Source organism: Acipenser ruthenus, chromosome 37 (assembly GCF_902713425.1).
Source record: "Acipenser ruthenus chromosome 37, fAciRut3.2 maternal haplotype, whole genome shotgun sequence".
NCBI classification, from domain to species: Eukaryota; Metazoa; Chordata; class Actinopteri; order Acipenseriformes; family Acipenseridae; genus Acipenser; species Acipenser ruthenus.
Window position 1 is genome coordinate 4,681,270 of NC_081225.1, and position 26,073 is coordinate 4,707,342.

At 38.5% G+C, this 26,073-nt stretch overlaps 1 protein-coding gene across 5 annotated transcripts; it reads right to left on the reverse strand.

Annotated features, from left to right (window-relative positions):
- Positions 1-382: 382 nt before the first annotated feature.
- On the reverse strand, positions 383-25,971 carry LOC117966135 (gamma-glutamyl hydrolase-like). Of its 5 annotated transcripts, none has more exons than XM_059008484.1 (10): positions 25,648-25,971; positions 23,325-23,439; positions 20,905-20,955; positions 20,375-20,459; positions 19,507-19,645; positions 14,994-15,100; positions 11,115-11,208; positions 10,104-10,185; positions 9,369-9,409; positions 383-2,433 (listed from the first exon to the last, which is right to left on the reverse strand). In XM_059008484.1, exons 1-10 carry the CDS (start codon positions 25,745-25,747, stop codon positions 2,315-2,317), a joined length of 933 nt encoding a protein of 310 aa, XP_058864467.1. In that variant the 5' UTR covers positions 25,748-25,971; the 3' UTR covers positions 383-2,314. The 5 variants fall into 5 exon arrangements, with proteins under 5 accessions (XP_058864467.1, XP_058864468.1, XP_058864466.1 ...); XM_059008485.1 differs by having other exon boundaries at positions 9,272-9,409; XM_059008483.1 differs by lacking the exon at positions 10,104-10,185 and having other exon boundaries at positions 9,272-9,409; positions 14,994-15,094; positions 25,648-25,970.
- Between the last annotated feature and the right edge of the window lie 102 nt (positions 25,972-26,073).

Below are 26,073 nucleotides of genomic sequence, written 5' to 3' on the forward strand. Positions count from 1 at the left end.
TCCACAGCAGAGGGAACTCTTCAACTTACCTGCAGTTCCAGTGTACTCCAGCGGAGGGAGTTTAAACGTGAAAGAAATTGTATAGTGAGGGATGAAGAAGTGAGATAGCTAATGGCCCGTACAGGGCATAAAAGTATTTACTGAAAATATATTGGTGATTATTGTAAATAAAGAGTATGCACCTGACTACAGAGTCTGTCCATTCACTGTGATTGAGAGGGAAACGCCAAAGACCGCAAGCACTACACTACCACTCGTTCACAATTATATATATATATATATATATATATATATATATATATATATATATATATAGTAACAGGACTGACCTTATTTCAGGTTCGTGCCCCTCCCTATAAAAACATGACCCAGAGACTGAGACTTGATTTTCAGAGCTTTATGCGCACTTTTATTATATAAAACAAAAATAAACAAACACAAACCGAGCTCTTACCTGCACTTACTAAACATAAGCAGCTCCCTGACTAACCTGTAGGACAACTAAGCTGTTTACCTGACATACACAACATCTAAACACTTTTACACAAACATATATAAACCAAACGTAGGTTTAACCCTTTGCAGTCCATTTATTAAGTGCGTGTCAGGCGCGTCAGGTCCAATTTATTTTCACACGCGCAGTTAATTTTAGACGCACTGTTTAAAAGTATTTTTTTCCACAGTCAAACGGGTTTAAAAGGCCCTGCATATCAACAAAACACTCACTAGGCATCTCCAGCCCCGCCCCACCCTTTCGTTGGATATAGCTTTCACATGTGCGAAGAAATAAATAATAATAATAATAATAATAACAAAAATAGTCGTACATACCAATCAATCATCTCCTGATCACTCGTTTTATCACCAAACGCCTCAATAATGCGATCCAAATGCAAATGTCTGTGATATTCTCTGAGCGCGGATGCAGTAGCAGCCAGCTTGTTTCCTTATGGCCGCCGTTATCTGATGCCAGGGGCAAGTATGAATATTCATGAGATACGCCCTTTTTTTCCGGCTTGTCTCGGGCTCCTGTCGCTCCTACTCGGCCATTGAATGGTTTTCTCGGCTTTTTCCGGAGAAAAAACGACTAGAAACCCGTTTTTTGCGTCTTTTTGATGATGTCGGACAGGGTCCGACATTGGACCAGATAGAAATAATTGCAATGTTGAACCAGGTCCGACACAGGACCGCAAAGGGTTAACCCTTTGCGGTCCATTTATTAATCGCGCGTCAGGCACGTCAGGTCTAATTTATTTTCATACGCGCAGTTAATTTTAGACACGCTGTTTAAAAGTATTTATTTCCACAGTCAAACGGGTTTAAATGGCCCTGCATATCAACAAAGCACTCACTAGGCATCTCCAGCCCCACCCCACCCTTTTGTTTGCTATAGCGTTCACCTATGTAAGAAATAAATAATAATAATAAGAAGAAGAAGAAGAAGAATAGTCGTACATACCGATCGATCATCTCCGGATCACTCGTTTTATCACCAAACTCCTCAATAATGCGATCCAAGTCATTTTTATTATTTTATTACTATAACATCTCAAAAAAGCTCTGCAAATGTCCGTGTTTTCTGTGTGCTGATTCAGTCAGCCAACTTGTTTACTTACGACCCGCCCCGTTATCTGATACCAGATACCATGTATGACTATTCATGAGATACGCTTTTTTTTTTTTTTTTCCGACTTGTCTCGGCTCCTGTCGCTCTCACTCGGCAATTGAATGGTTTTCTCAGCTTTTTCCGGAGAAAAAACGACTAGAAACCCGTTTTATGCGTTGCTATAATGATGTCGGACCCAGTCCGACAAAGGACCTGTGAGGAATAATTGCAATGTTGGACCCAGTCCGACAATGGACCGCAAAGGGTTAAATATTGGCAGTTGACTCTAATTTACAATAACGAGCCACTGCCAAAACAATAAAACAATTAACAAATAATACAATTAAACAATACAATTAAATTAAACAAAAACAATTAGCTTGGCAGGGAGGCTTTTAACCCACCTCATTGATCTGTTACAATATATATAAATTCAATTTTTCAAGAAAGCTGTGGGCTAAATAAATGCTTTATTTAATCTCATCCTTTCACATCCGGTGTATAATTTAAAAAAAGTGTTTTTAATACCACAGAAACCTGCACAGTGCACACAAGGCAGGAACAGTAAGTACTGGGCTTGTCATATTAAAGACACATTATGCAACACTTTCAGCGCAAAGGCTCATTTTCATTAGTTTAATTCTGGGTCACCTGAGAAAGCCTGTTGGAGTTGGAGAGTAATTGTGTGTGTCACTGCTTCCAGGAACCCTAGAAGAAGTAGATCTGCATGTAACTGGAGATATTTCCTACGTACAGCGGAGAGTAGTTGTATATCAGAGCAGCGTCTTCTTCTTTAGCACTTGAGAAGTGGTGGGAACTCCTCCGAGCTGCAAGAAAGGACAAGCAAGTCAATTCACGTGCCATGCTATCTACAAGATCTGTTTTAGAAAAACTGTGAGAGAGTTGTATGTAACTATTCAGAAACACTCAGGTTTCTTTATAGCAGTGATTTTCAAACTGGGGTACACAAGCTCTCGTCAAGGGGTACGCCAGAAAAATCCTGTAATGGTGGACAACGCATTTTTACCACATTGCAGTACTTTGTGACTTAGAAATCAAATCAGCAATGTTGAATCTCCTTTAACATAAAACCACAGCCATACTGGTGTACATTTCCTTTCTGTTAAGTTTAAATGTCCAGTGTTAGTAGTTTAATCAGTTCAGTGTTTTATCTATCTTTAAGTTTTTAAATAACCGTATTATTGAGTTGAGCAGGCAGCTGGGCTGCCCTACTTAGACAGTGAAATCACTCACGTGTTCTGCACTGGAGCTGGAGTGACACGACTGTTATCTTTACTTGCAATGCTTGTATGTGTTTTTTCATTATTAATTAATTCGTTGAAGAACTCCTTTGTCGTGTGAGTGCATTACCCTACGCCTCCACACCGGTAATTAATACAAAAAGCAAAAGCCTGATATTATTATTATTACTACAAAAATGGAATGCTGGGATTAAAAAAAAAAAATGAATCCCTAACTCCTGGGATTGGGAAGTGTCTGGAATTGAATTCCATACTCCAGACCTGTTGAGTGTGTTCATATCATACAGGGAGTGCACATCAACAAGTAATTGTCTTACACCTGATTAACACCATCTGACTACTGCACTTTTTTTGTTGTTGCTAAAAGTCATTTTTGACTGCCTGATATAAATATCTCCTTTCTACTTTTAACAAACTAGCTTTTGGAAATACTCACTTCAAAATAATGTGCTTATTCTGTCTGGATTCGATACCACACAAGACACAGATAGCATTTTACATTGTCCCTGCTTGTGTTCAACGACACAATTTGAGTTCAATAAAAAAAAAATCTGTTTAATCTCTACACGTCTGCATTTGTTTGAAGAAATGCATGACTTTTGTTGACAATTGCTTTTTTTATTTTGTTTGGAACCTTAGTTTTGTTTCTCAGAAGCATAACCTTTAATTTGGACTCGTTTCGGCATACTTATTGGATACTTATTGGAATAATTTTACATAGCATTTTTAGTTGGTGCATTTGCACCGTTGTTAACTAATAACATTTTATTTAATTAAGTTTAACAGCAGTTTTCCATTTACAGTACTTAATCTAGAAATTAGAAAATACCATTATTTTGTAGGTATATTATGACTATGGGTCTACTTAAATCGCTGAGAATAAATGGAATAAAATTAGGATTTCGCTGACCTGTTTAAACATTAAATAAACCGAAGTGGATAATATTTCAGATCACTATAAAAGCCTAAAACGGAGTGCTGTCATTTGTTAACGACAAGCATGCAACATCCCCCAGCTGTTGCTGCTGACATTCTCTGTCTCTGTGGTGTGAAGACTTGCCTATACATTGTATTTAGCAGACACCTTTATCCAAGGCGACTTACAGAGACTAGGGTGTGTGAACTATGCATCAGCTGCAGAGTCACTTACAACTACGTCTCACCCGAAAGACGGAGCACAAGGAGGTTAAGTGACTTGCTCAGGGTCACACAATGAGTCAGTGGGATTTGAACTGGGGACCTCCTGGTTACAAGCCCTTTTCTTTAACCACTGGACCACACAGCCTCCTAAAAGAAAAAAAAACGTGTCTACAATTCTAACTGCATGATTTAACTTGGCTACAACCAACAGGAATACTTTGTCTGCTCTGACGTTCCAGTTTGTTTTCTGAAAGCTGTTTTTTTTTATTTTTTACGTTCTGTTTAGCAGGTAGTAGCCTTTCATTTGATGTGTGATTCTGAAGCTAAATAGTGATAGACCGTATTTTCTTCAGACACATTACATGATGTAAAACAATTTACCTCCATCTGCATGTAAAGTTTCTTTGGGAAATGTCTTGACACGACCCTTAGCCGAAATATACTTTTCTTTTCTTTTGCTTTGTTGTCCATTTTTGGTATTTTACCTTCAATGCTGAAAACTAGATTTTAGCAACCTAAATCAAAATAGCAATGCAACACTGACTTTGTCCCACCTCCTACTGTACAGTACAGGTAACAGAAAAGCCAGTACAGACGCACTGATAGATAGGCTGTTTAAAACATTATTGTCAGTAAACAAGAAAGTTAACTGCTTTGGAGTATTCTTTTAAATGTTATTTGTCTAAAGGACGGTTTGCCCCCCCCCCCCCCCCCCCGCACACAGGACGGTGTAAATATAAAACCCTAGCTACAGAATTAAGATACGTAGTTTGTATCGCTTGCGGTTTGCAGTAGTTCATTTAAATTAGATTTCTTTTATTTTTCTCTCCGTACTAGTCCGGTATGCATTGGCCCCTAAAAGACGTGAATTTCGCGGTGACCACTCAATTTCCTGATTTCCGCGAAATCACGAATTAGGTAGACCCCTAATTACTACCCTAAATCAGATGGGGGTAAGCGGTAGACTAGATTATTTGGAAGGGGGTACGGGGCCTAATAAGTTTGAAAACTACTGCTTTATAGGGATGTTAGTTCTTATCTAATTTTCTAATTATTTACAGCTGGTTTCACAGACCCCTATTAGCACTAGCCTTGTACTTTCTTACCTAAACAATAGGGAGTCCAAGATGCTAATCAGTCATTTAACTACCATATTAAACATGTTTTAATTTACAGAGATGAAAAATCTCTGCTAATTGGCGTTTTTCCGCTTTTACTCAGTCCCCCGGGTCTATTGATATGATCAATGCAAATCAAATTCCTGATGGGTTTTTTTTTTTTTTTTTTTTTAAAGCTATTAACACATTTATGACAGTTGGTGTAAAGGGTTTTTCCAGCGTAACACCGCTAAATTATTATATAAATCGATCTCGGCAAAGTAACAGAAACAAATCCTGAAAAAATAAGGCAGTTGTTTTTACATTCCGTACACCATTGCATTGGTGCTTGCAGACGGCTGTCTTGGCAAGTTGTTATTTCATTGGTCCACAAACAAGTACAGTTACAGTGCAGTTCTACAGTTCACATTGCAGAAAATGGCGAAAATAATAGAATGGAAGGAAGGTGCTGGTGAAAAATTAAGATACTGTAGCGTGCACAGGGGCAGGCAGCAGCAGGGCTGGTAGGTGATGTAATCACACACAATGACACAAGTCCGATATACGCTCCTTGCAAAAGATACAACAGTATCGGTGCTATGCTTTAGTGCGAGAGGTCTTGGGCTCGCGCCCGCCCTCCACCTGTGTGTGGATTGCCTCGCCCTGTGTGTTGCACCTGCCTGCATTAACCTATTTCTCTACATTGGTGTCAGAAGTGGACGCAGGTATCCAGTCACACACTCGTCGGACTGTGGCCTGGTGAGCAAGTCCGGGGCGGACTTGAGGCTAGCAGGGGAGAGTGTAGCGTGCACGGGGGTAGGCAGCAGCAGGGCTGGTAGGTGACGTAATCAAACATAGGGGCATACGCCTGATATACACTCCTTGCAAAGGAGCCGGCTCTTTTGTACAGCAATATCGGCGCTATGCTTTAGTGCGAGAGGTCCCGGGTTCGCGCCCGCCCTCCGCCTGTGTGTGGATTGCCTCACTCTGTGTGATGCGCCTGCCAGCATTAACAGAGATCACTACAATACATATATATTTATTTTCTGTTTCACTTGTGGAGCAGGTGGGCAGGGTTGATCATGTTGACAAACCCTGTAAACTCCCACTCTTCTGCAATAATTCATAAATTAGGCATGTATAGCTCACCTTCAAACCGTGAGCACCGTCTCTGCCTTTATTATAAATGCTTTTCTATTAAAAATATGACGCTAGGCTTATACAACAATAACCAAGTCTGCATTTTTTTTATTGGTCCACATGCGTACCTGCCACGTACCAGTTATGTGAACCCGATTATGAAAGAGGATACAAGGTGTTGGAAAGCCATATTCTCTGCAGAAAACATGTAGACATAATAAATACTCGTCGCAGTAACTACAGCTTTTTCTTTGTGACTTGATGTTAATGGAGACAAACCTGGTGATCCAGTGAATTATAAAATACACCCCATGTTTAAACAAGCAACTTTTGAAAAAAAGAAGTTGCCAGACATTTGATTCCCATAGAAGCCAGAGTGAAAAATCATTTTAAACTTTTTTTTATTAACAGAATGTTAAGATTTGTTTTAAGCTGTACACGGACCATTTAAGTTTAAACCTTTTTTTTTTATTATTATTAAACTTACACGACGTAAGCAATTAGTGTTTGTTTTTAGAGCACTATTTTTTCTTCCATTTTTATTTCCATGTTAACATAAAATGAATCAGAAAATGTCAACTTTGTGCTTAAAATAAACATGTACATTATTAAATGCTTAGTGTTGCAAATAGGCCCAAACCAGTGGATGAAACAGTTCAAGAGCTCCTGCCTTGTGTGTGCCTGCACTGAAAGTATTTTGTGTGGCTTCTTTTGTAGGTTCAATGTTTTAGGCTTATTATTATTATTATTATTATTATTATTATTATTATTATTATTATTATTATTATTATTATTAAAGCTCAAACAGGGGAAAGGATGGTGCCACAAAAATAGAAATTAACAAGAACAATTGAAAGTGTGTGTGGCTATTTTCTGACAAGTAAAAGGGAGTGACTTTCTGATGTAAACAAGTTGCATTTGAGATCCAGAGGAACATTTACTTTTTAAGAAAATACAGCATTTATTTAAGAAAACTAAATATTTTATCTTAACTTTATTTGACTGAATACATGTATCAAGTTTCACAGACCCTATTTTACTATCCTGAATTTTGCTTGGCAAGTGCTGTTTTGTTCACTCTCAAATATTGGCATCTCTGGGCTTGTGAAACCAGCAGTTAAAGCTCACTTATTATTTGGTATGTCAAGAGCTCCTGAATTCTGGAATCAGTTACTGCTTGACATTCAAAATGTAGTTTTACTGGGCACATTTAAATAGTTGATTCATAATTACTTTCTTGTTCAAAGTATATGTAGTTATTGACTAACGAGAAATGTGTGTGAGAAACGATGATGTTAAATGTACAGTTGTCTACATTTTTGTATCCTGGGTTCTTCTTAAAAAAACAAGCTGGCTATGCCAATTAAGAGGGTTTCCTGGTGTGTGCAATTTAAAAAACAAAAATGAAATAAAAATCGGCCACAATGTACATTTACTTCTATGTGATGCACATGTACTACTATTTCTTTATTTATTTTAAAACTTTTTTTTTTACAACTGTACCCCTTCTGTCTGGAGGTTTCAGCTCAAGTAGGGGCAGAGCAGTGTGGAGTAGTGGTTAGGGCTCTGGACTCTTGACCGGAGGGTCGTGGGTTCATTCCCAGGTGGGGGACACACTGCTACTGTACCCTTGAGCAAGGTACATTACCTAGATTGCTCCAGTAAAAAGACAACTGTATAAATGGGTAATTGTATGAAAAAAAATAATCTGTAAGAATAATGTGATATCGTGTTACAATTGTAAGTCACCCTGGATAAGGGCATCTGCTAAGAAATACAAAAAAAAAACATTAAAAAAAAGTACCCCTTTACAATTTTCGCTCTACTGAATGGTAACACAGTTGCAAGAATAACAAATCATTTTTTTCCACATTTATTTAATATATAATGTGTGTCATTATGTGCTTGAAATAAATGTATACTCCTGATTGAAATCAGTTATGAAAATGTCTAATACCCCTGTGGCAGGGTAGAAAAGCCCTGCACATAGAGAGGCCTGAGTGTAAATAGATGTACTGTTTGTTGTTTATTGGTGACAGGAGAATGTATTATTTAAAATAATGTGTTGTTTGGGAACGGGTGAATTTGTGTGTGAATTTAAAAAATGTATGGTGTTGTGTATTTAAAACGAGTATGTTTTGATATGATTTGAATGCATTTTGTATTTATTTAAAATACAATCTTTTTGTTTGGCAGCATGGATGGGGAAAGCCCCATTCCACAAAACGTGTGCAAAATGTGATTATCTCCAAAACTGATTAATTGAGTGTTAATTCGGAGAAGGTCACAAGTATATAAGCCTGCAGCTTTTCTATGTTTCTTGGTAGTTGTTCAGAGGAGAGAACGAGAGCAAGCGGAGAAGATCTAAAACGAAAGTAAAAAGAAAACAAATGGGAAACAATTGCTACTTCCCAGCACAGTACTTGTTTTGTGTCTGAGATCTGTTTTGTTTAAACATGTTTTTTTGTTAATTTGTTTAATAAAAGAGCGCTCTCCCTGTCACAAACCCAAATATGAATGATTCATAAGCATGAATCACATGACGTGTCAAATTCCATATACATTTAAATTCATATCTGAGTATCATATATGATATTCTATAAGATAATACTCACATATGAGTGTTCTGTAATGGTGGGCAGTGATTTACTCAAACGGAGCATGGTGAATTATGGTTTAAAATATCTTTGGCAGTAGCTAATGCTTTAAAATCTTTTTTATTACCAGTCTATACATTCGTTTTCCTGAAGTTATTCTTTTTTTGATTTGCCAACCTGGTACAGACCCCATTTTCTATTATTAGCACATTGTAGTAAAGTGATTGTAACTAGCAAAATAGTTCCATGCCCATCTACTCACTACATATACCTCAGATGTGTAGTTTTGAAAGAAACTCATCCAAATAATTTCGGTAAACAAAGACCTAACAATGGGAACTATGTTCTGCTGATAAGAAAACAGGGTTTTAAAGCATCGGTCACTGCTCCTTTTGTATATCCTGTGTCATTAAGAAAAAAAAACAGTACCTTCATTAACAAAAAAATCTGCAGTGAGGTAGGACACTCGCACCGCGTTCACCGAGTGAGGGAACTCCTGGTCTGGATGCCACTGAAACCGACTCACCTCTGGGTGCCACTGGACTCCATAGAAGGGATATTTTTTTCCTACAGATGAAAAAAGCAATAATGAGTTCCAAGTATCATTTAGAACCAAGTAATACTATGGTTTTCTAAAAAGAATGAGTATGTTAGTAACATATGTATCCATGCTTACAATTCCGATTGCTATGCTTACAATGCTGGCACAGTGCCAGCAGTAAAACTCAGCTTAAATCGTTATCAAATGGGGCCTGTGATTCTACATCTTTGAGGCGAATCACTCTTTGAATTGGTTTTAACACTTAAATAAGATGGATCAGCTGCTTGGAACTGGACAAGCACTAATAAGCCAAATGGCCTCTTGTTTGAAAATTGTTCTTATTCTCTTGTAAAAAAGTACATTGTTTGACTGAAATAAATTTATATACGATAAACGTTGGTAAAACCACTCGCTATTTTTTTTATTTTCTTACCAAAAACAATCACGTCTCCTTTCCGCTGGGGGTCACTGTCAGTCATCTCAGTGGTCTGATGGTAGGCTACTGCAGTTTCACCCTGTTCTGACAGATCTCATTGACTGAAGCAGTGCTAGAATGCTCTTATTTGCCAGCTACAGCGCCTGTCATTCAAAGCGCCTACTTTGAAATTAGCGTGTTAAGGTGTACGTAAGCTTTTGCTTTAGGTATACGGTCATAGTTACTAGTTTGACTTGAAAATGGGGCACAAGAGAAAAACACTTAATGAATATTGTGCACAATACCATGGACAACGGCTGAAGTCTCCGCGGCAGGACGAAGTGGGCCCGTCTGCCTTGCCTTCCAGTGACTCTGAGTCCGGCTGTGCTGAAGCAGGAGAGTGGGAGCTCAGACTCCGATTAATAAGTGCAAGTTAGTTCTGTTCAACTATCTAATATTTTGTTCTGTGCATATAGTTTTACTTGTAAATGTACGCTATAAATGTCTGTGCAATACACTTCTATATGCTGCGTTTACTACGGTTTGAGACATTTTTTTAAATGTATAGCTCAGCTGCGACCAAACATTATTTCAATTAAAATGTTGGTAACCATGGTTTTGTTGCATGTTGAATATGATAAAGGAGTTTCATAAAGGTCGATTTCACCCATTCTTTGCTTGAATTGAAAAAATAAAGATCAAAAAACATTCTTTCTAAAATAAGCGTCGATATTAATCGTCGATTTGGCAAAATTAAAATCGAATAGTAGCAAGCCCAATCTTAACTAATGGGCTCTTGTTTAGATTCAATTTGTATAACACGTTCTGTTTCAGTAGTCACTGCCTGTGGTTTGAGCCACCTAGTTTCCAACTATCCTCTGGTCCTGGTCTCTCTGCTGCGTTTGAAGTATTGGCTAGGCTTTAACTCCTTTTAAGATTTTAAACACTTCCATGAAGTATGCCCAAACCTTTCTTTATTCTAGGCTACATAGATTCAGTTACCTAACTTCTACTTCATAGCTCATACTTTTTAGCCCTGGGATTAATCTGGTTGCTGTTTGCGGGACTCTCTCCAGGACAATAATGTCCTTTTTGTAATGCAGGGACCAGAACTGAACGCAGTAAGTGCAGTTTCAGGATTGCATTATACAACCCCATTATAACCTCATTTGATTTGTACTCTACACTTCTAACGCGAAGTTATTTCTTACTTAATTTGATAATATTAAATGCCTTTTTTGTCTGACAAAAATAGGTTCAAGCTGTGCATTGCAAGCTTAAACAAAGTCTTGTCCTTTGTCTTGTCCACAAGTCACCTTCTATTGTTGAAACAAACTCCACTCCTTCCTTAGCCTTGTTCGTAGACAGGATGGAAAAGAAACTTTCCAGTCTCTCATTTCCTTCAAATGTCTGCAGGAAAATATAAAACATGGCAAAACAGTCAGCTTTTTCTTTAATAAATTATCAAAACATGACTCCCTGTCAAGGCACAAAGCCACAAAGGGGGCCCAATATCTATAAAATTACTTAATAAATAAATCATATCCAATCCTGTAAGATATGATACTGTCTATTATCTGAAAGATCTCTGGCATGCATCATTTACATATGCTGCTACCAACTGAACGGTACAGGAATCTAATCAATGCACATTTTATTATGGGTCTAAAACAGTAAATTCAACTCTTAGCAGGACAGAATGTTATTTAAATCTATATTTTGTACTATATTTAGTTGTTGGTGTGCTCACCCACCTGAGTGTTTGGGAATTCAGTTTCACTGTTTACATGCTTTTACTTCACGTAAAACAAACTGCCCAGTTTAACAATGTTCAATAGAAAACAAGAAAGCAAGATATTAACATAATGTCTGTACCATTAAAAAGCTGAAACAGAATCATCAGAAGCGGTTCTGGATTCTGTTGCTCCCATATTGAGTTAGCTTTGAGCTTCCTCATTCCATTCAAATCATGTGGCAATATGACTTTTCAACTCTCCCAGCCCCACCTACTCTGCATATATAGACAGAGTAGGAGCAACTGAAAAGTTAGTGTCATTTGAATGGCACTTAGGACTCTCCAGTCAAGCTCAAAGCAAGTTCAACAAAATACCACAGCAAACACAGATTGATAGCAAACATCACAAACCAGTTAGGAAAAAAAAATCTCTTACTTAATACAAAACAATTCTGTTAAATCAAATTATGTAATTACCATCACTTTGAGAATTAATCTTTTATGCGGGACTTTGTCAAAAGCTTTCTGGAAATCTAAATAAACCATGTCGTATGCTTTGCAGTTATCCATTTTCAATGTTGCGTCTTCAAAAAAGTCAAGTAGGTTAGTTAGACATGATCTCCCTTTCCTAAAACCATGTTGGCTGTCTCTCAGGATATTGTTACCATATAGGTAATTTTCCATTTTGGATCTTATTATATGTAAACTTATGGAAACTATAATAAGTCAGGCTTATTGGTCTGTAGTTACCTGGTTCGGTTTTGTCTCCCTTTTTGTGGATCGGTATTACGTTTGCTATTTTCCAGTCTGTCGGTACAACCCGTGTCAAGACTGTTGCATGATCTTGGTTAGCGGTTTGTAAATAACTTCTTTCATTTCTTTGAGTACTATTGGGAGGATCTCATCTGGCCCAGGGGATTTGTTTATTTTAAGAGCTCCTGTGTTTAGAAATGGTAGAAGTATCATGTGTACAAAAAACGACAGCACTCACCAATTCCCATTACTGCTTTTCTTATGCTTCTTTGGCTACTGATGTCCTTTCACACACCCATATATTAGTCTTAGCCAACTGCGTAAATGTGCTAAACAAAAGTAGTATGCGTTCAATAACCACAAATATGCGTTAATGTGGAACAAATATATTAAAAACAACTCATGATGTGTTGGTTTCAAACACAGGTACTTTGTTAATGTTACAATTAATTATGCTGAAAATGTGGAAACATACAAACGCTGTTAATATAATAAATACATAATTTGTGTGTAATTGCTAATTAGTTATAAGGGTATATAAAATCATAGGCCTACTTACAACGTAGTTGCGACAAAAATTGATGGATGGAGAAGATGCAAACAAACACTGGCTAGATTAAGTGTTGCTTGGGAAGAACTCCTTCAGTCCCATGCAATGGGTTTGCAGGAAAGGAATCGTATTGTGCGCAGAAATTCGGCGTGCAACGCAACAACCTCTTGGTGCTGTTGATCAGCGTGGTCCAGACTTTCCAAAAGGTGGCTGTATTGCCGATCCTGCCTGGCAGCGGTGCGTGCAATCAGACGGTACGTCCTTCTGTATTCCAGGCGCATCAGACTATGCTCCTGGATCAGCAGCTACAGCGTTCAAACCAACTTTAATTTAAAGAAGACCAGTTGTGAATGGCTTCACAGCTTTTGTTTTACATGTGAATCCTAAGAATAATTTGTGAAAAACAAAACACACTGCATATATGCGCACACACTTAGTCTGACATGCGTAAAATGGCTTGATATTCCCAACCATTTGTTTTTTCACAAATTATTCTTAGGCTTCACATGTAAAACACAGACTGTGAAACAATTCACATTTGGCATCCTTTAAATTAACATTGGTTTGAGCGCTGTAGCTGCTGTGGTTGAGGAGATAAAGCCATTTACACGTGTCAGGTAGTCTGTGTGCGTATATGCGGTATGTTATTGTTTTTCACAATTTATTTGTTTGATTTCACATGTAAAGGAGAGCTTGTGAAACAATTCACAATTGGTCTTCACATTAAAGTTGGTTTGGACGCTGTAGCTACCGTGGTTGGGGAGATAAAGCCCTTTAACGCGTGGCTGAGGCTAAGTGTGCGTATGTGCGGTATGTTATTATTTTCCAGAAATTATTCTTAGGATTCACATGTAAAACAGAGACTGTGAGACAATTCACAATTGGTCAACCTGGTGTTGCGTGCTGTCAGAAGGGGTGGAAGCTTGAAACATCCTGCGGGGAAAAAAGCTACGTAATTCATAGTATTATTATGATAATAATGCTGGTCATAACGATCTAGTATTTCTCATTCATCATTCATAATACACTGAAATAATAAATGGTATAAATCAACATCTCTATATGCAATTGTGACAGGCTGGACGAGTGGTCTGACGTCACGGCAGAAGCGGGAAGGGAAAAATACTGACACCAGTACTGCAGATTAAGGTGGCGTTTGCCGTTTTATTTGCAAAACAACAAAAATAAATAAAATATTTAAACAAAAAGACTTTGCTCACAGAGCGAAAATAAAAGGTTTAAATAAACAAGTCTCGAACACAAAATAACACGGTCAGGCTGGGCAATAGCCTTCACTGATCCTTTGTCTTTTTTAAATAAAGTTTCTCTCTGCTCGCTCTCTCCTCTCTCACACCCACCCAGAGCTGGAGAGCTGCAGGCTTTTTATATTCAGGTGACCATCTCCTGATTAGCAACAAAATTAATCACTTAATTCGGGAGATGGCCACCTTCTGCACGAGTTGAATTATTACTTCTGTGGATGGGACTACCCATCCACGCTACAAAACAAATCGGCTACGCCGTCAAAATACAAAACAATAACAAAATACGCGGTGCTTCGCCGTCATATAAATTACAATACAAAATTATAATAAACAAATACAAAATAACACAGGGGCGGAGGGGTACACCGTTCTAAAAATAAACAAACAAAACAATGTACAGGGCACCTCGCCCTGTTACAGCAATTTATATATAATTTAGCCGCGACCCTCATCAGGAGAAGCGGATTGATAATAATGGATGGATATTTAACTGATTTGTATTAGTAAGACTGGGATAAGGAAAATCTTACTTACGCTACAGAGGACAGAAAGACCGTATCCCAGAGAAGAGCGTTCTTTTACATAGGGGAAGTGGAGGAGGTATCGTGTTATTTCATGAAAGTCTATCGTTAAGTATTTTGCAAGACTGTGGAGTTTGTTGCTATGGGACTAATTAGGCCAGTTAGAGCGCACTTTACTGTCCTTTACCAAAGTGTAATGACATTAAAGTCACACATTTCTTTTGCCGTGCACTTTTGGAACGAGCACAATCATGCGTCACTTGCGCGTGACACGTCATAAATGCACTATAGTAGCGCCATTTAAAACTTGCATGTAAACACTGCCACTGTTTCAATGTGTTTGGGTATATGCACTCCACTGGGACACTTGCCTGTGTTGCGATGCCATAGTGATGAAAATTTCCAGTCAGTGGCTCCTGGGACAAAGACTTCATCAACTCAGGAGGAAAATTCCGGAACATTCGGCTGGATTCTGCACCTTAAACAACAACAAAAAAGTCATTATAATAAGGTAACACCTTATGTGTAGGGCTTCTTATTATCTGTGTTTTACCCCGACTTTCCTACTCTCCTTTAACCCTTTCCGGTCCATTGTCGGACTGGGTCCGACATCATTATAGCAACGCAAAACACGGGTTTCTAGTCGTTTTTTCTCCGGAAAAAGCCGAGAAAACCATTCAATTGCCGAGTGGGAGCGACAAGAGCCGAGACAAGTCGAATAAATAAATAAATAAAAAAAGGCGTATCTCATGAATAGTCATACATGGTATCTGGTATCAGATAACGGGGGCGGTCGTAAGTAAACAAGTTGGCTGACTGAATAGCGCACAGAAAACACGGACATTTGCAGAGCTTTTTTGAGATGTTATAGTAATAAAATAATGACTTGGATCGCATTATTGAGGAGTTTGGTGATAAAACAAGTGATCCAGAGATGATCGATTGGTATGTACAACTATTATTATTATTATTATTTATTTCTTACATAGGTGAACGCTATAGCAAACGAAAGAGTGGGGCGGGGCTGGAGATGCCTAGTGAGTGCTTTGTTGATATGCAGGGCCATTTAAACCCGTTTGACTGTGGGGGAAAAAAATACTTTTAAACAGCGCGTCTAAAATTAACTGTGCGTGTGAAAATTAATTGGACCTGAAGTGCCTGACGCGGGATTAATAAATGGACCGCAAAGGGTTAAGAATTAAACTGTGTTTTTTTTTTTGTTTTTTTTTAATTTAGTCGTCGCCAATTTTTTACCCCGGTTTTCTCTCCAATTTAGCATGCCCAATTATTATCTGTATCCTCGGCTCACCGCTCGCAACCCCTCCGCCGACTCGGGAAACGGCAGCTGGAACACGCGTCCTCCGAAACGTGCTCCTGCCAAGCCGTCATTTTTCGCACTGCAGATCCACAGCAATGCCACCAGCCCTATAGTGCCGGAGGACAACACAGATCTGACGGCTCCACTGCAGAACCACAGGCGCCCTATTGGCCACAGGGGTCGCTGATGCGCGGTGAGCCGTGGATTCCCCTGCCGACCTAAGCCCTCCCTACCCGGGCAGCGCTCAGCCAATTGTGCGCCGCCCCCTAGGAACTCCCGGTCATGGTCGGCTGTGACATAGCCTGGATTCGAACAAGAATTAAACTGTTAAGTAATCTGTGTATCTCAATCACAACCGAGAAAAGTGTTAATTGTAAAATGTATTTAATGTGTGTTTTTTTTTTTTTGTGAAACAACTAAATGGGCTTTTAAATTGGCCAAGCCTTAATTTGTCATTTACAAGCTCAGTGACAGTAATGTTGGTTTCAAAAGTGGAGGGGGGGGGAGTTTCTGTAGCTGGGGCATGGATGAAGATTATTCTATCTGAGATACTTCTTTGTGACATATGTTAGTATCACTAAACATTGCATCCCTTCTATGTCTGTTAATGAGCGACTAATCTTTATTAAAGCTATAATGAAAAATAAAGTATTTTATGCTGGTCACACTATTACAATTGTTATATGGAACTGTATTTACATTAGCAAAGAAGATTCATTTCTGCTTTAATAAAAAAAAGACTTATGATTTAAAAGCCCATTTAGTTGTTTCACAGAAACAAAAAAAAACATAAAAGAAATCATACCACTATTAACGCTTTTCACAGTTGCGATTTAAATACACAAATGGCTTAACAGGTATAAACTGCATTTTTAAAGGAGAGTAAAAGTCGGGGTAAAACACCGGAAATCAGAAGCCCTACTTATGTGTCGAGTGTCTCTTATGTAAGATGTCATTTTGTGCAGTTTAGGCGAGAGGGCCCCCAAAAGCAAAGTTCTGGCTGCTCAAACTGTGCAAAATGAAGTCTCTTATAACAAAGACTCCCTTCACATGACATACACAGGAACTACTAAAGTAACTTTTGAAACAGTTTCTAATTTAATGGGATAAACGGAAGCCAAGATTATGCTACAAACAGCTGAGAGAGAGCATAGAAATGCTAAGAGCAGGGGCAGAACCCTCGGGTACCCCTGAGCTCACTGCTCCTCAACTTGATGAAAAACTTTCCATAAGTCTATGCTAAGGTGCTTTCAGCTGAATTCAGGAGCTTCTCTTCAGTTTTAATTGCCTGCTATAGATATCTATAGGATAGATCAGTGCTGCCCAAACCCGGTCCTGGAGAGCCCCTATCCAGCAGGTTTTATAAGTAACCTTTAATCATCAACTTCTTAACACCTGGAAGAATTTCACTGTGATCAATTAAGCAGGTAATTTATTAAATGAAGTCATTTAGAAATCATTTGGTACAAAAAATGAACTACCCTTTTCAGCCCTCAATGGCCTGGATTACATGCTGGGAAAATGTCACGACTTATCTGTCTACTGTCATGACTTGTTTAAGGTGGTACGGCTGAATTATAATCTTAGATAATTTTGGTTTGTACCACCTTAAATAAGTCATGACTGTAAACAAGTCATGGCATTTTCCCAGCATGTAAACTGGCCCAATGACCAGAGTTCCCTTAATTGAACAAGTTATTTGCTTAATTGATCAATAACTTCCATGTGTTTCCAGTCTTTAGAAATTAGCGATTTAGGGTGACCTACAAAACTTACTAGATAGGGGCTCTCCTGGACCGTGTTTGGGCAGCACTGGGCTAGTTCATCCAAAGTGTCTAATAAGTAAGAGCCATCACCATCCAACAGGATGCAGCTTTCTTTTGTTTTGCTGCAATACACTGTTGTGCACTAGAGGGTGCTGGCGCTTACTAATACAAATGTATTGTGGTTTGTTCTTTTTCTCTGTACAGTGCTTTGCGATACTTTTGTATAAAAAGCGCTACATAAATGCAATAAATATATAAATAAAATAATACAGTAATCCGTCGTATGTTGCTACTGACAACCAAACGAGCAAGGTGGGCCAAATGGCCTCCTCTCGTTTGTAAACGCAGTGGGACCAGAGTAAGGGTGAATTTGTAAAAAGTTGGATGAATGAATCCTGTTTTAAATACCATTATACACAGCTGTAGCAATTATTATATTCACACAATTATTGTTTTGAGATTCAGCTTTTATTAGGGAGCTTCCCTAAATCCCTTGTTTAGAAAGACATAGGGTATTAATCCTTGTGACAGGGTAGCCGTCTGCCATGTGGGTGCGTGCAATTGCTGCTGAGCGATAGGCAGGAGATCGAGAAGCTCACGTGACACTACCAGCAATGGCACTGCACGGAACACATACGACATAGTGTACGAAAACTTTGGTACAATCTACAATATCTGAACTAATTCTCTATTCAATAATAAACTAATGTTGCTGAAGAGGTTAATCATGGTGGATGTGACGGGCGGATACACGACAGATAACTGTATACAGATACTTGGTCTGATCTAGCCAGCATTGCAGATATCTATGGCAGGCAACTAGTACTGAAGAGCAGCTCCTGAATTCATAGTCAAAGAACACATACGTGTCATAACAAATAAAAACCCCAGTACTTGAGTAATGAATGCAAAACTAAGAAATGTCATCTGACTGCAAGGAAATTAAAGGCAGGCATATGCTATATTACAGATGAGGTGGAACAGTAAAGTTCTTGTAGAATAGAACTTCAAATTGTTGAATTGAATGAGAGTTCTGATGCTCCCTTTGTGAAAACCATTTGACTTAATTGTGGCATAATGCAGCCTTTCTTTTCCACTTCTAAATGTAGGCATTGCTTCTCTTCTCTCTCTGTAAAATGCCACTGAGATATACCATACTGTTCTGCTGGCACAAAGGAATGTAGGCATAATAAAGTTTGTCTAGCACTGTCTACAAAACCCTATCTGTTTGTCTTGCAATTGAAGCTGTAGCTTCACCACCTGAAATTACAAAGAGGAATACACTAATTTTAACTGGAAAGAAAACACTAATGAATTAAAGTGCTCTTGTTTACATCACTGTTGCTTTGTAATGCTGTGAATAAAGTTGTTTGGGGTCTCCAGCAAAGCTAGAAATTTGAGCTTTCATGAACAAAAACAAAGCAAGCCCTGTAGCATAGCATCTAAGGGTTGTGAAAATCTTAATTTCTACTGGATACCACCTGTGAATGCTGCAGTGTGCTGTGAAATTCTTTATATTACTTTAGGAAACCTCTTAACATATATAATTCAACCCCTTTATCTTGCCATATAAACTATAAGCAGGGATGGAAATAAGGCTCCCATTACAAAGCAGTTTGATAAATTCCTTGTTTTACTGGGAGTTTAATAAGACACGCCTGAGCTTGCTACCTATACACTGTGGCTAAATCAAAACCTGCATTGGGTGAAACTGCTATGCAATAGGTATCTTATTTCCATCCCTGATAAGTTATCAAATAAAAATACTTTAGTCTTAGTTTCATACTGGCCCCTGCCTACCAGCTGTGAGTTTGAGCGGCAACGCCTTGTTTTCTACAGTGGCGTTGGTCAGCAGGTCGTCCCCGGCAACCAGCGCAGTGAGCAGCTGAAAACCCAGACAAGTCCCCCACAAAGGGAAATAGTCTCCCGAGACGTAGGCCTGATGGAGGGGAGGAAACGGTCAGTTAATAAAGACAAACCCCAAAGGAGGTCACCTATTCCTCCCTTTACTTTTATAGCAGTTTATTTAGCAGACGCCTTTATCCAAGGCGACTTACAGAGACTAGGGGTGTGTGAGCTATGCATTAGCTGCAGAGTCACTTACAATTACGTCTCACCCGAAAGACGGAGCACAAGGAGGTTAAGTGACTTGCTCAGGGTCACACAATGAGTCAGTGGTTGAGGTGGGATTTGAACCAGGGACCTCCTGGTTAACAAGCCTGTTTCTTTAACCACTGGACCACACAGTGGAGTAGTGGTTAGGGCTCTGAACTCTTGACCGGAGGGTCGTGGGTTCAATCCCCGGTTGGGACACTGCTGCTGTATCCTTGAGCAAGGTACTTTACCTAGATTGCTCCAGTAAAAACCCAACTGTATAAATGGGTAATTGTATGTAAAAATAATGTGATATCTTGTAACAATTGTAAGTCGCCCTGGATAAGGATGTCAGCTAAGAAATAAATAAATATACTCAGTCTCCCTTCAAGTTTATTGAATCCTGCAGTATTTACCATGACACACATGCCAGAAGAAAATAGGCACAAAGAACACAGACGGGTGAAATGTACATGTATGTTTTCCCTGAGGAACAAAGGCAAGACCGCTGGTATCAGTTAAGATGCTTGGAGTTTACAAACCGCTGGTGATTTTGCTTCTTTGCGAACCTCACCTTCAGTGCAAGCTTGTAGAAAACTGCTGCTGCTTTGGCAAAGTCTGAGGTCAGTAAATTAACTGCACCGCCAATGAACATCATCCTAACCGGGAGAGAAAAAGCCTTGATCATCAAAATCATTCCCATACAAAAATATACATTACAATTTCTGTGGCATTCCATTATACAGTACAGAACAGTGTAGAATTTACGATTCCTAGTAGAACATAAGAACACCAATGCTTGTTCCAAGTCTGTAACTGATCCCAAAATGTTGTCAAATTGGAACTTAAAGGATCCCAATGACTCAGCATCAACAACGTGGCTTGGGAACCCATTTCATACACTCATCGCTGTGGCTTGGATTAACTTTGAAAAAGTTTGTAAAAAAACAACACATACAGTATATAAAGAGCTAATATTGGCTGATGTTGGTGGTCCCTCCCGTTGTTCGGATAAGAAAGCACACTGGTACAATCTAAACTAGCGATAAACTTGTGTGTTTAATTACATCAATGACTAAATCAGAATTGTTTTTAGATACCTACCCATTTATTGAATTAAAAATCTTCTCATATTCAGGCAACGTCAGATTCAACCTGCAAGTTTAGAAAATAAACAATATAAAAACAGAAACTGTGGATTTCAAAAAATAAAGGACACACACATTATATATATATATATATATATATATATATATATATATATATATATATATATATATACACACACACACACAGTGCCTATAGAAAGTCTACACCCCCTTGAACTTTTTCCACATTTTGTTGTGTCAGTGCCTCAGAGTTTCGTGCATTTAAATGAGGATTTTTTTCCCCACTTATCTCCACACCACACTACACACTGTTAAGGGGAAAAACGTTTTTATTGAGAGAAATTATATATTAAAAATACAAAATTGAAAGATCATAATTGGATAAGTCTCCACCCCCGAGTCTGTTGGGATAGGTATCTACCAACTTTGCACACCTAGATTTGGCAATATTTCAAGTTCCTTGGGTAGCGTTGATGGACAGCAATCTTCAAGTCATGCCACAAATTTTCAATTGTATTTAAGTCGGGGCTCTGACTAGGCCACTCAAGGACATTTACCTTTTTTCTTCCTTAGGCACTCCAGTGTAGCTTTGGCTGTGTGCTTTGGGTTGTTGTCATGCTGAAAGCTTTCTTGCAGAGCGCAGCAGGTTTTCCTCAAGGACTTTTCTGTTCTTTGCTCCATTCATTTTCCATTCTATCCTGACAACTGCCCCAGTCCCTGCCGATTAGAAACATCCCCATAACATGATGCTGCCACCACCATGCTTCACAGTAGGGATGGTGTTCTTTGGGTGATGCGCGGTGTTCGGTTTGCACCAAACATAATGCTTTGCATTTAGGCCAAAAAGTTCCATTTTAGTTTCGTCAGACCACAAAACTTTTTGCCACATGGCTACAGAATCTCCTGAGTGTTTTTTTGCATACTTCAAACGGGATTCAAGGTGGGCTTTCTTGAGTAATGGCTTCCTTCTTGTAACCCTACCATACAGGCCAGATTTGTGGAGTGCTTGGGATATTGTTGTCACATGCAAACTTTGACCAGTCTTGGCCATAAAAGCCTGTAGCTCTTGCAAGTTGCCATTGGCCTCTTGGTAGCCTCTCTGATCAGTCTCCTTCTTGCTCAGTCATCCAGTTTGGAGGGACGGCTTGATCTAGGCAAGGTCTTGGTGGTGCCATACACCTTCCACTTCTTAATAATCGTCTTGACCGTGCTCCAAGGGATATTCAAAGCCTTCGATATTTTTTTATACCCATCCACTGATCTGTGCCTTTCAACAACTTTGTCCCGGAGTTCTTTTGAAAGCGCCTTGGTGCTCATGGTTGAGTCTTTGCTTTGAAATGCACTACCCAGCAGAAGGAACCTACAGGAACTGCTGAATTTATCCTGAAATCATGTGAATCACTACAACTTAACACAAGTGGAGGCCACTTAACTTGGTGTGTGATTTTGAAGGCGATTGGTTACACCTGAGCTCATTTAGGATTGCTATTACAAGGGAGGTGGACACTTATCCAACCAAGCTATTTCAGTTTTTATTTTTAATTAATTTTCTACAAATTTCTAGAATCTTTTTTTCACTTGGAATTTGTGGGGTAGGATGTGTAGATAAATGAAAAAAAAACTATTTTAATGCATTTTGATTCCAGGGGTGTAGTGCTGGGGGGTCGCGGGGGAGCGCCGCTCCCGCACTTCTCTTGGGCAGGGAGAGCACCGCTTCCGTACTTCACGTGTAGAATATTGAACTGTTTTGTGAATAATGTAGAGGTGAAGTGAACCTGTATTAACGCTGTGCTAAGTGTCAGCGTTTTACAATTACATGTAATAATTGGAACAGTTCTTATTTTTAGACCCATATATAAGACATTACGTAGATAATATAAGCTAAACATTTATTTAAAAGATACAACTCAATCGCAACAAACAAATAAAGGGTATCTGTGGCCGTACACATCTTTTTTTGCAAACAGATGCACTTCTGTTTCAAAAGCCCAGTCTCATTCGCTGTTAAGCGGCTACATTAGGACAGTGAGACGAGCTGATTCTGGACCAAACTACTCAATATAGGAGAAGAGGGAGTGGGGGAGTGTTACGCATAGGATTAATAATAATAATGATGGCGTTTTAATCATGTGTGTATTAGTGTATGAAACTGGTTGTGAAAATATGTAATTTTTTTGTTTATTTATTTATCTTTTAATATGAATAGCTGTACGTCTAGTTGCTTTACAATAATACCCCAATAACCGATTGTCTGAATTTGTAATCAATTGGTACACTTGTTAGCCCTTTCAAATACCGTAACTACTAGTGATAAACTGTGGTGAGTGTATGTGAAAACAGGGACTGCAGGCTGCGTGGTATTTATTTGATACTATACTATACAGTGTTACTATAAAGGGAAGGGCTTGTACTTACTTGACTGGTGTTACCCTGCAGCCAGCAGACTCTAGGTATTTAACATATGACGATGGGATATACGTTTTCCCATATGGTTTTAGGTTGTCATCTTCTGTTTCCTGAGTAAGTATTCCTAAAGGAACAGAATGCTTGCACTGAGATTTTTAAAACCATTTCAGCTGCTTCAGTGCGTTGGTTCAGCAGAAATACTGAGCTAAATATTTCTATTAAAGAGACAACACTGATATTGAGAGGGGAAAAAAGGCAGAAAAAAAGGATTTTAAAACCAACAATTTTAAGGAAATGGAAATGTTGTTTTAGGACTGTTTTGTTAAGGACCGTTTTGATGAATTAATAAAATTCTGCAGTTCAGGAAACACTTTTTCATTCTGTTTTAGAGAGGGTTAGAATTGAAATCTGCAGTTCAGGAAACACTTTTTCATTAATTAGAGAGGGTTAGAATTGAAATCTGCAGTTCAAGATACACTTTCATTCATTTAGAGAGGGTTACAATTTAAATCTGCAGTTCAGGAAACGCTTTTTCATTCTGTTTTAGAAAGGGTTAGAATTGAAATTTGCAGTTCAGGAAACACTTTTTCATTAATTAGAGAGGGTTAGAATTGAAATCTGCCGTTCAAGATACACTTTCATTCATTTAGAGAGGGTTACAATTTAAATCTGCAGTTCAGGAAATGCTTTTTCATTCTGTTTTAGAAAGGGTTAGAAAGTTTTCAAAGAACAGCAGCTGAGTGGCAGAACTGTATTAAATACATATGTATGTAGATATAAACCATTACAGGCCTTTCCTCTCTTTCCAAGCACATTTTACTTCGAGGTGACTTCATTGTTAGTCAGTACTGGTCAAATTCAATGTAACTTCCCATTTCTTTGCTTTTTACCAGTTTCAAAGGTTAACAAAGTCAGTGGTGTACAGTTGCAGACAAAAGTATTGGCACCCTATGATTATTGTACCATAATTCAAGGTAACATATTAGGGACAAGCATGTAGTAAACTTCAACCACTTTAAATAATCTATCAAAAAATAAACACATTTATTTCATTTGTATTTGTTCATGACAAAAGTATTGGCATCCCTGCTTTAGTATTTTGTGTGTCCTCCTTTTGCTTTTATTACGGCTTTCAGACATTTATGACCATCCATAACCACTATGTTACATCTTTTTGGTGAAATCTGGGCCCTTCTGTCTTGCATATTTCCTTCAGTTCAGACAGATTGGATGCACGATGCTGGCTACAGCTTTTTTCAGATTAGTCCAGAGCATTTCTATTGGATTGAGATCTGGTGATTGCGAAGGCCATACCAGAACTGTTATCTTTGTTTCTTCAAGAATTCCAGAGTTGACTAAGCAGTATGCTCTGGGTCGTTGTCATGTTGGAAGATAAACTCTCTGCCAATCAGCCTACAAGCAGATGGTATCATTGTACTTTGCAGAATATTTTGATGCATGGCTGCATTCATTCGATCTTCAATCACATGAATGTCTCAGTTCTCTTGGACCTGAGCATTTTTTTTTTTTAATTTAGTAGTCGCCAATTGTTTCTCATTTTCTCCCAACTTAGGTTAGCCAATTATTATTTTTTTTAGGCTCAACTCACCGCTACCACCTCCACTGATGAGCAAAAGTTGCAAGTTGCAGTCTTTTTTTTCTCTATTCCAAAATATTGTGAAATATTGGGTATACCTTCCAGTCGCATTTTTGCCAAGGTTTTTAGAAGTACCAAAGATACTTTTGATAATATCTTTGGAAGTACACTCTTTCAGATGTCTTTTGATAGTATCTTTGGAAGTACACTCTTTCAGATGTCTTTTTCATTTTGATACAGCACTCACGTAGACAAGCTTAATCAATTAATTATTTTTGATAGACCAAAGCCCACGCTTTTGAATATGTTTAATCATGAATCGATTATAAGACCCTAGTTTTCTTCAATTATTTTACATTAAGGAAGTGCCGAGTGGCAATACTTTTGCCTGCAACGCAGCTCTCTGTCCAATATACATTGAAGTGCTAAAAATATAAAGTGCAAACTACCACCTGTAATGCGCTTCTGGAAAAAAAGCTAAACTTGTTACTAGGTATAGATTTGCCTAAATGTTTGTATTGCAGCATAGTAACTGCAGGCATACGTTATTATTATTATGATGATGATGATGATGATGATGATGATGATGATGATGATGTATTTCTTAGCAGACGCCCTTATCCAGGGTGATTTACAGTCGTAAACACGTGCCACATTAACAGCAAGAATCCAATGAAAATATCGTCAAACAGTGTGAGAGGGAATAAAAAGTAGATGTGCACAACATTGACTTACCAATAATCGGCCTATCGTTTATTTGCGGTTTAGGAGGTCCCGGGAAGGCGCCACAGGACCAGCTGATCAGGGTTAAAAGTAAGACACATAAAGTAAACATTTTCTTAATCCTCGTTCAGACTGTTGGTTTAATTATTATTTGATAAGACCTATGTCACTGCTACTGTAGGTGTTGGAGCTTCATTAAATTTATGCAGAATTTTACAAAAAGAAAAAAATAGTTTAAAGATTAATAAGCAACCACTTGTTTTAAAGCTCTCTACGCGGAACTGAACTAACGATAAACTCCAGTGTGCATGAAGTATGACGTACATGAACGATAAAGGAATATCCGGGTTTTTTCTTTTAGGGAACTGGCTTTACGCATGCGCACTGTGCCAGGGGATACAGGATTTTTAGAGGCTAGAATTTCTTACAACAGGGGTT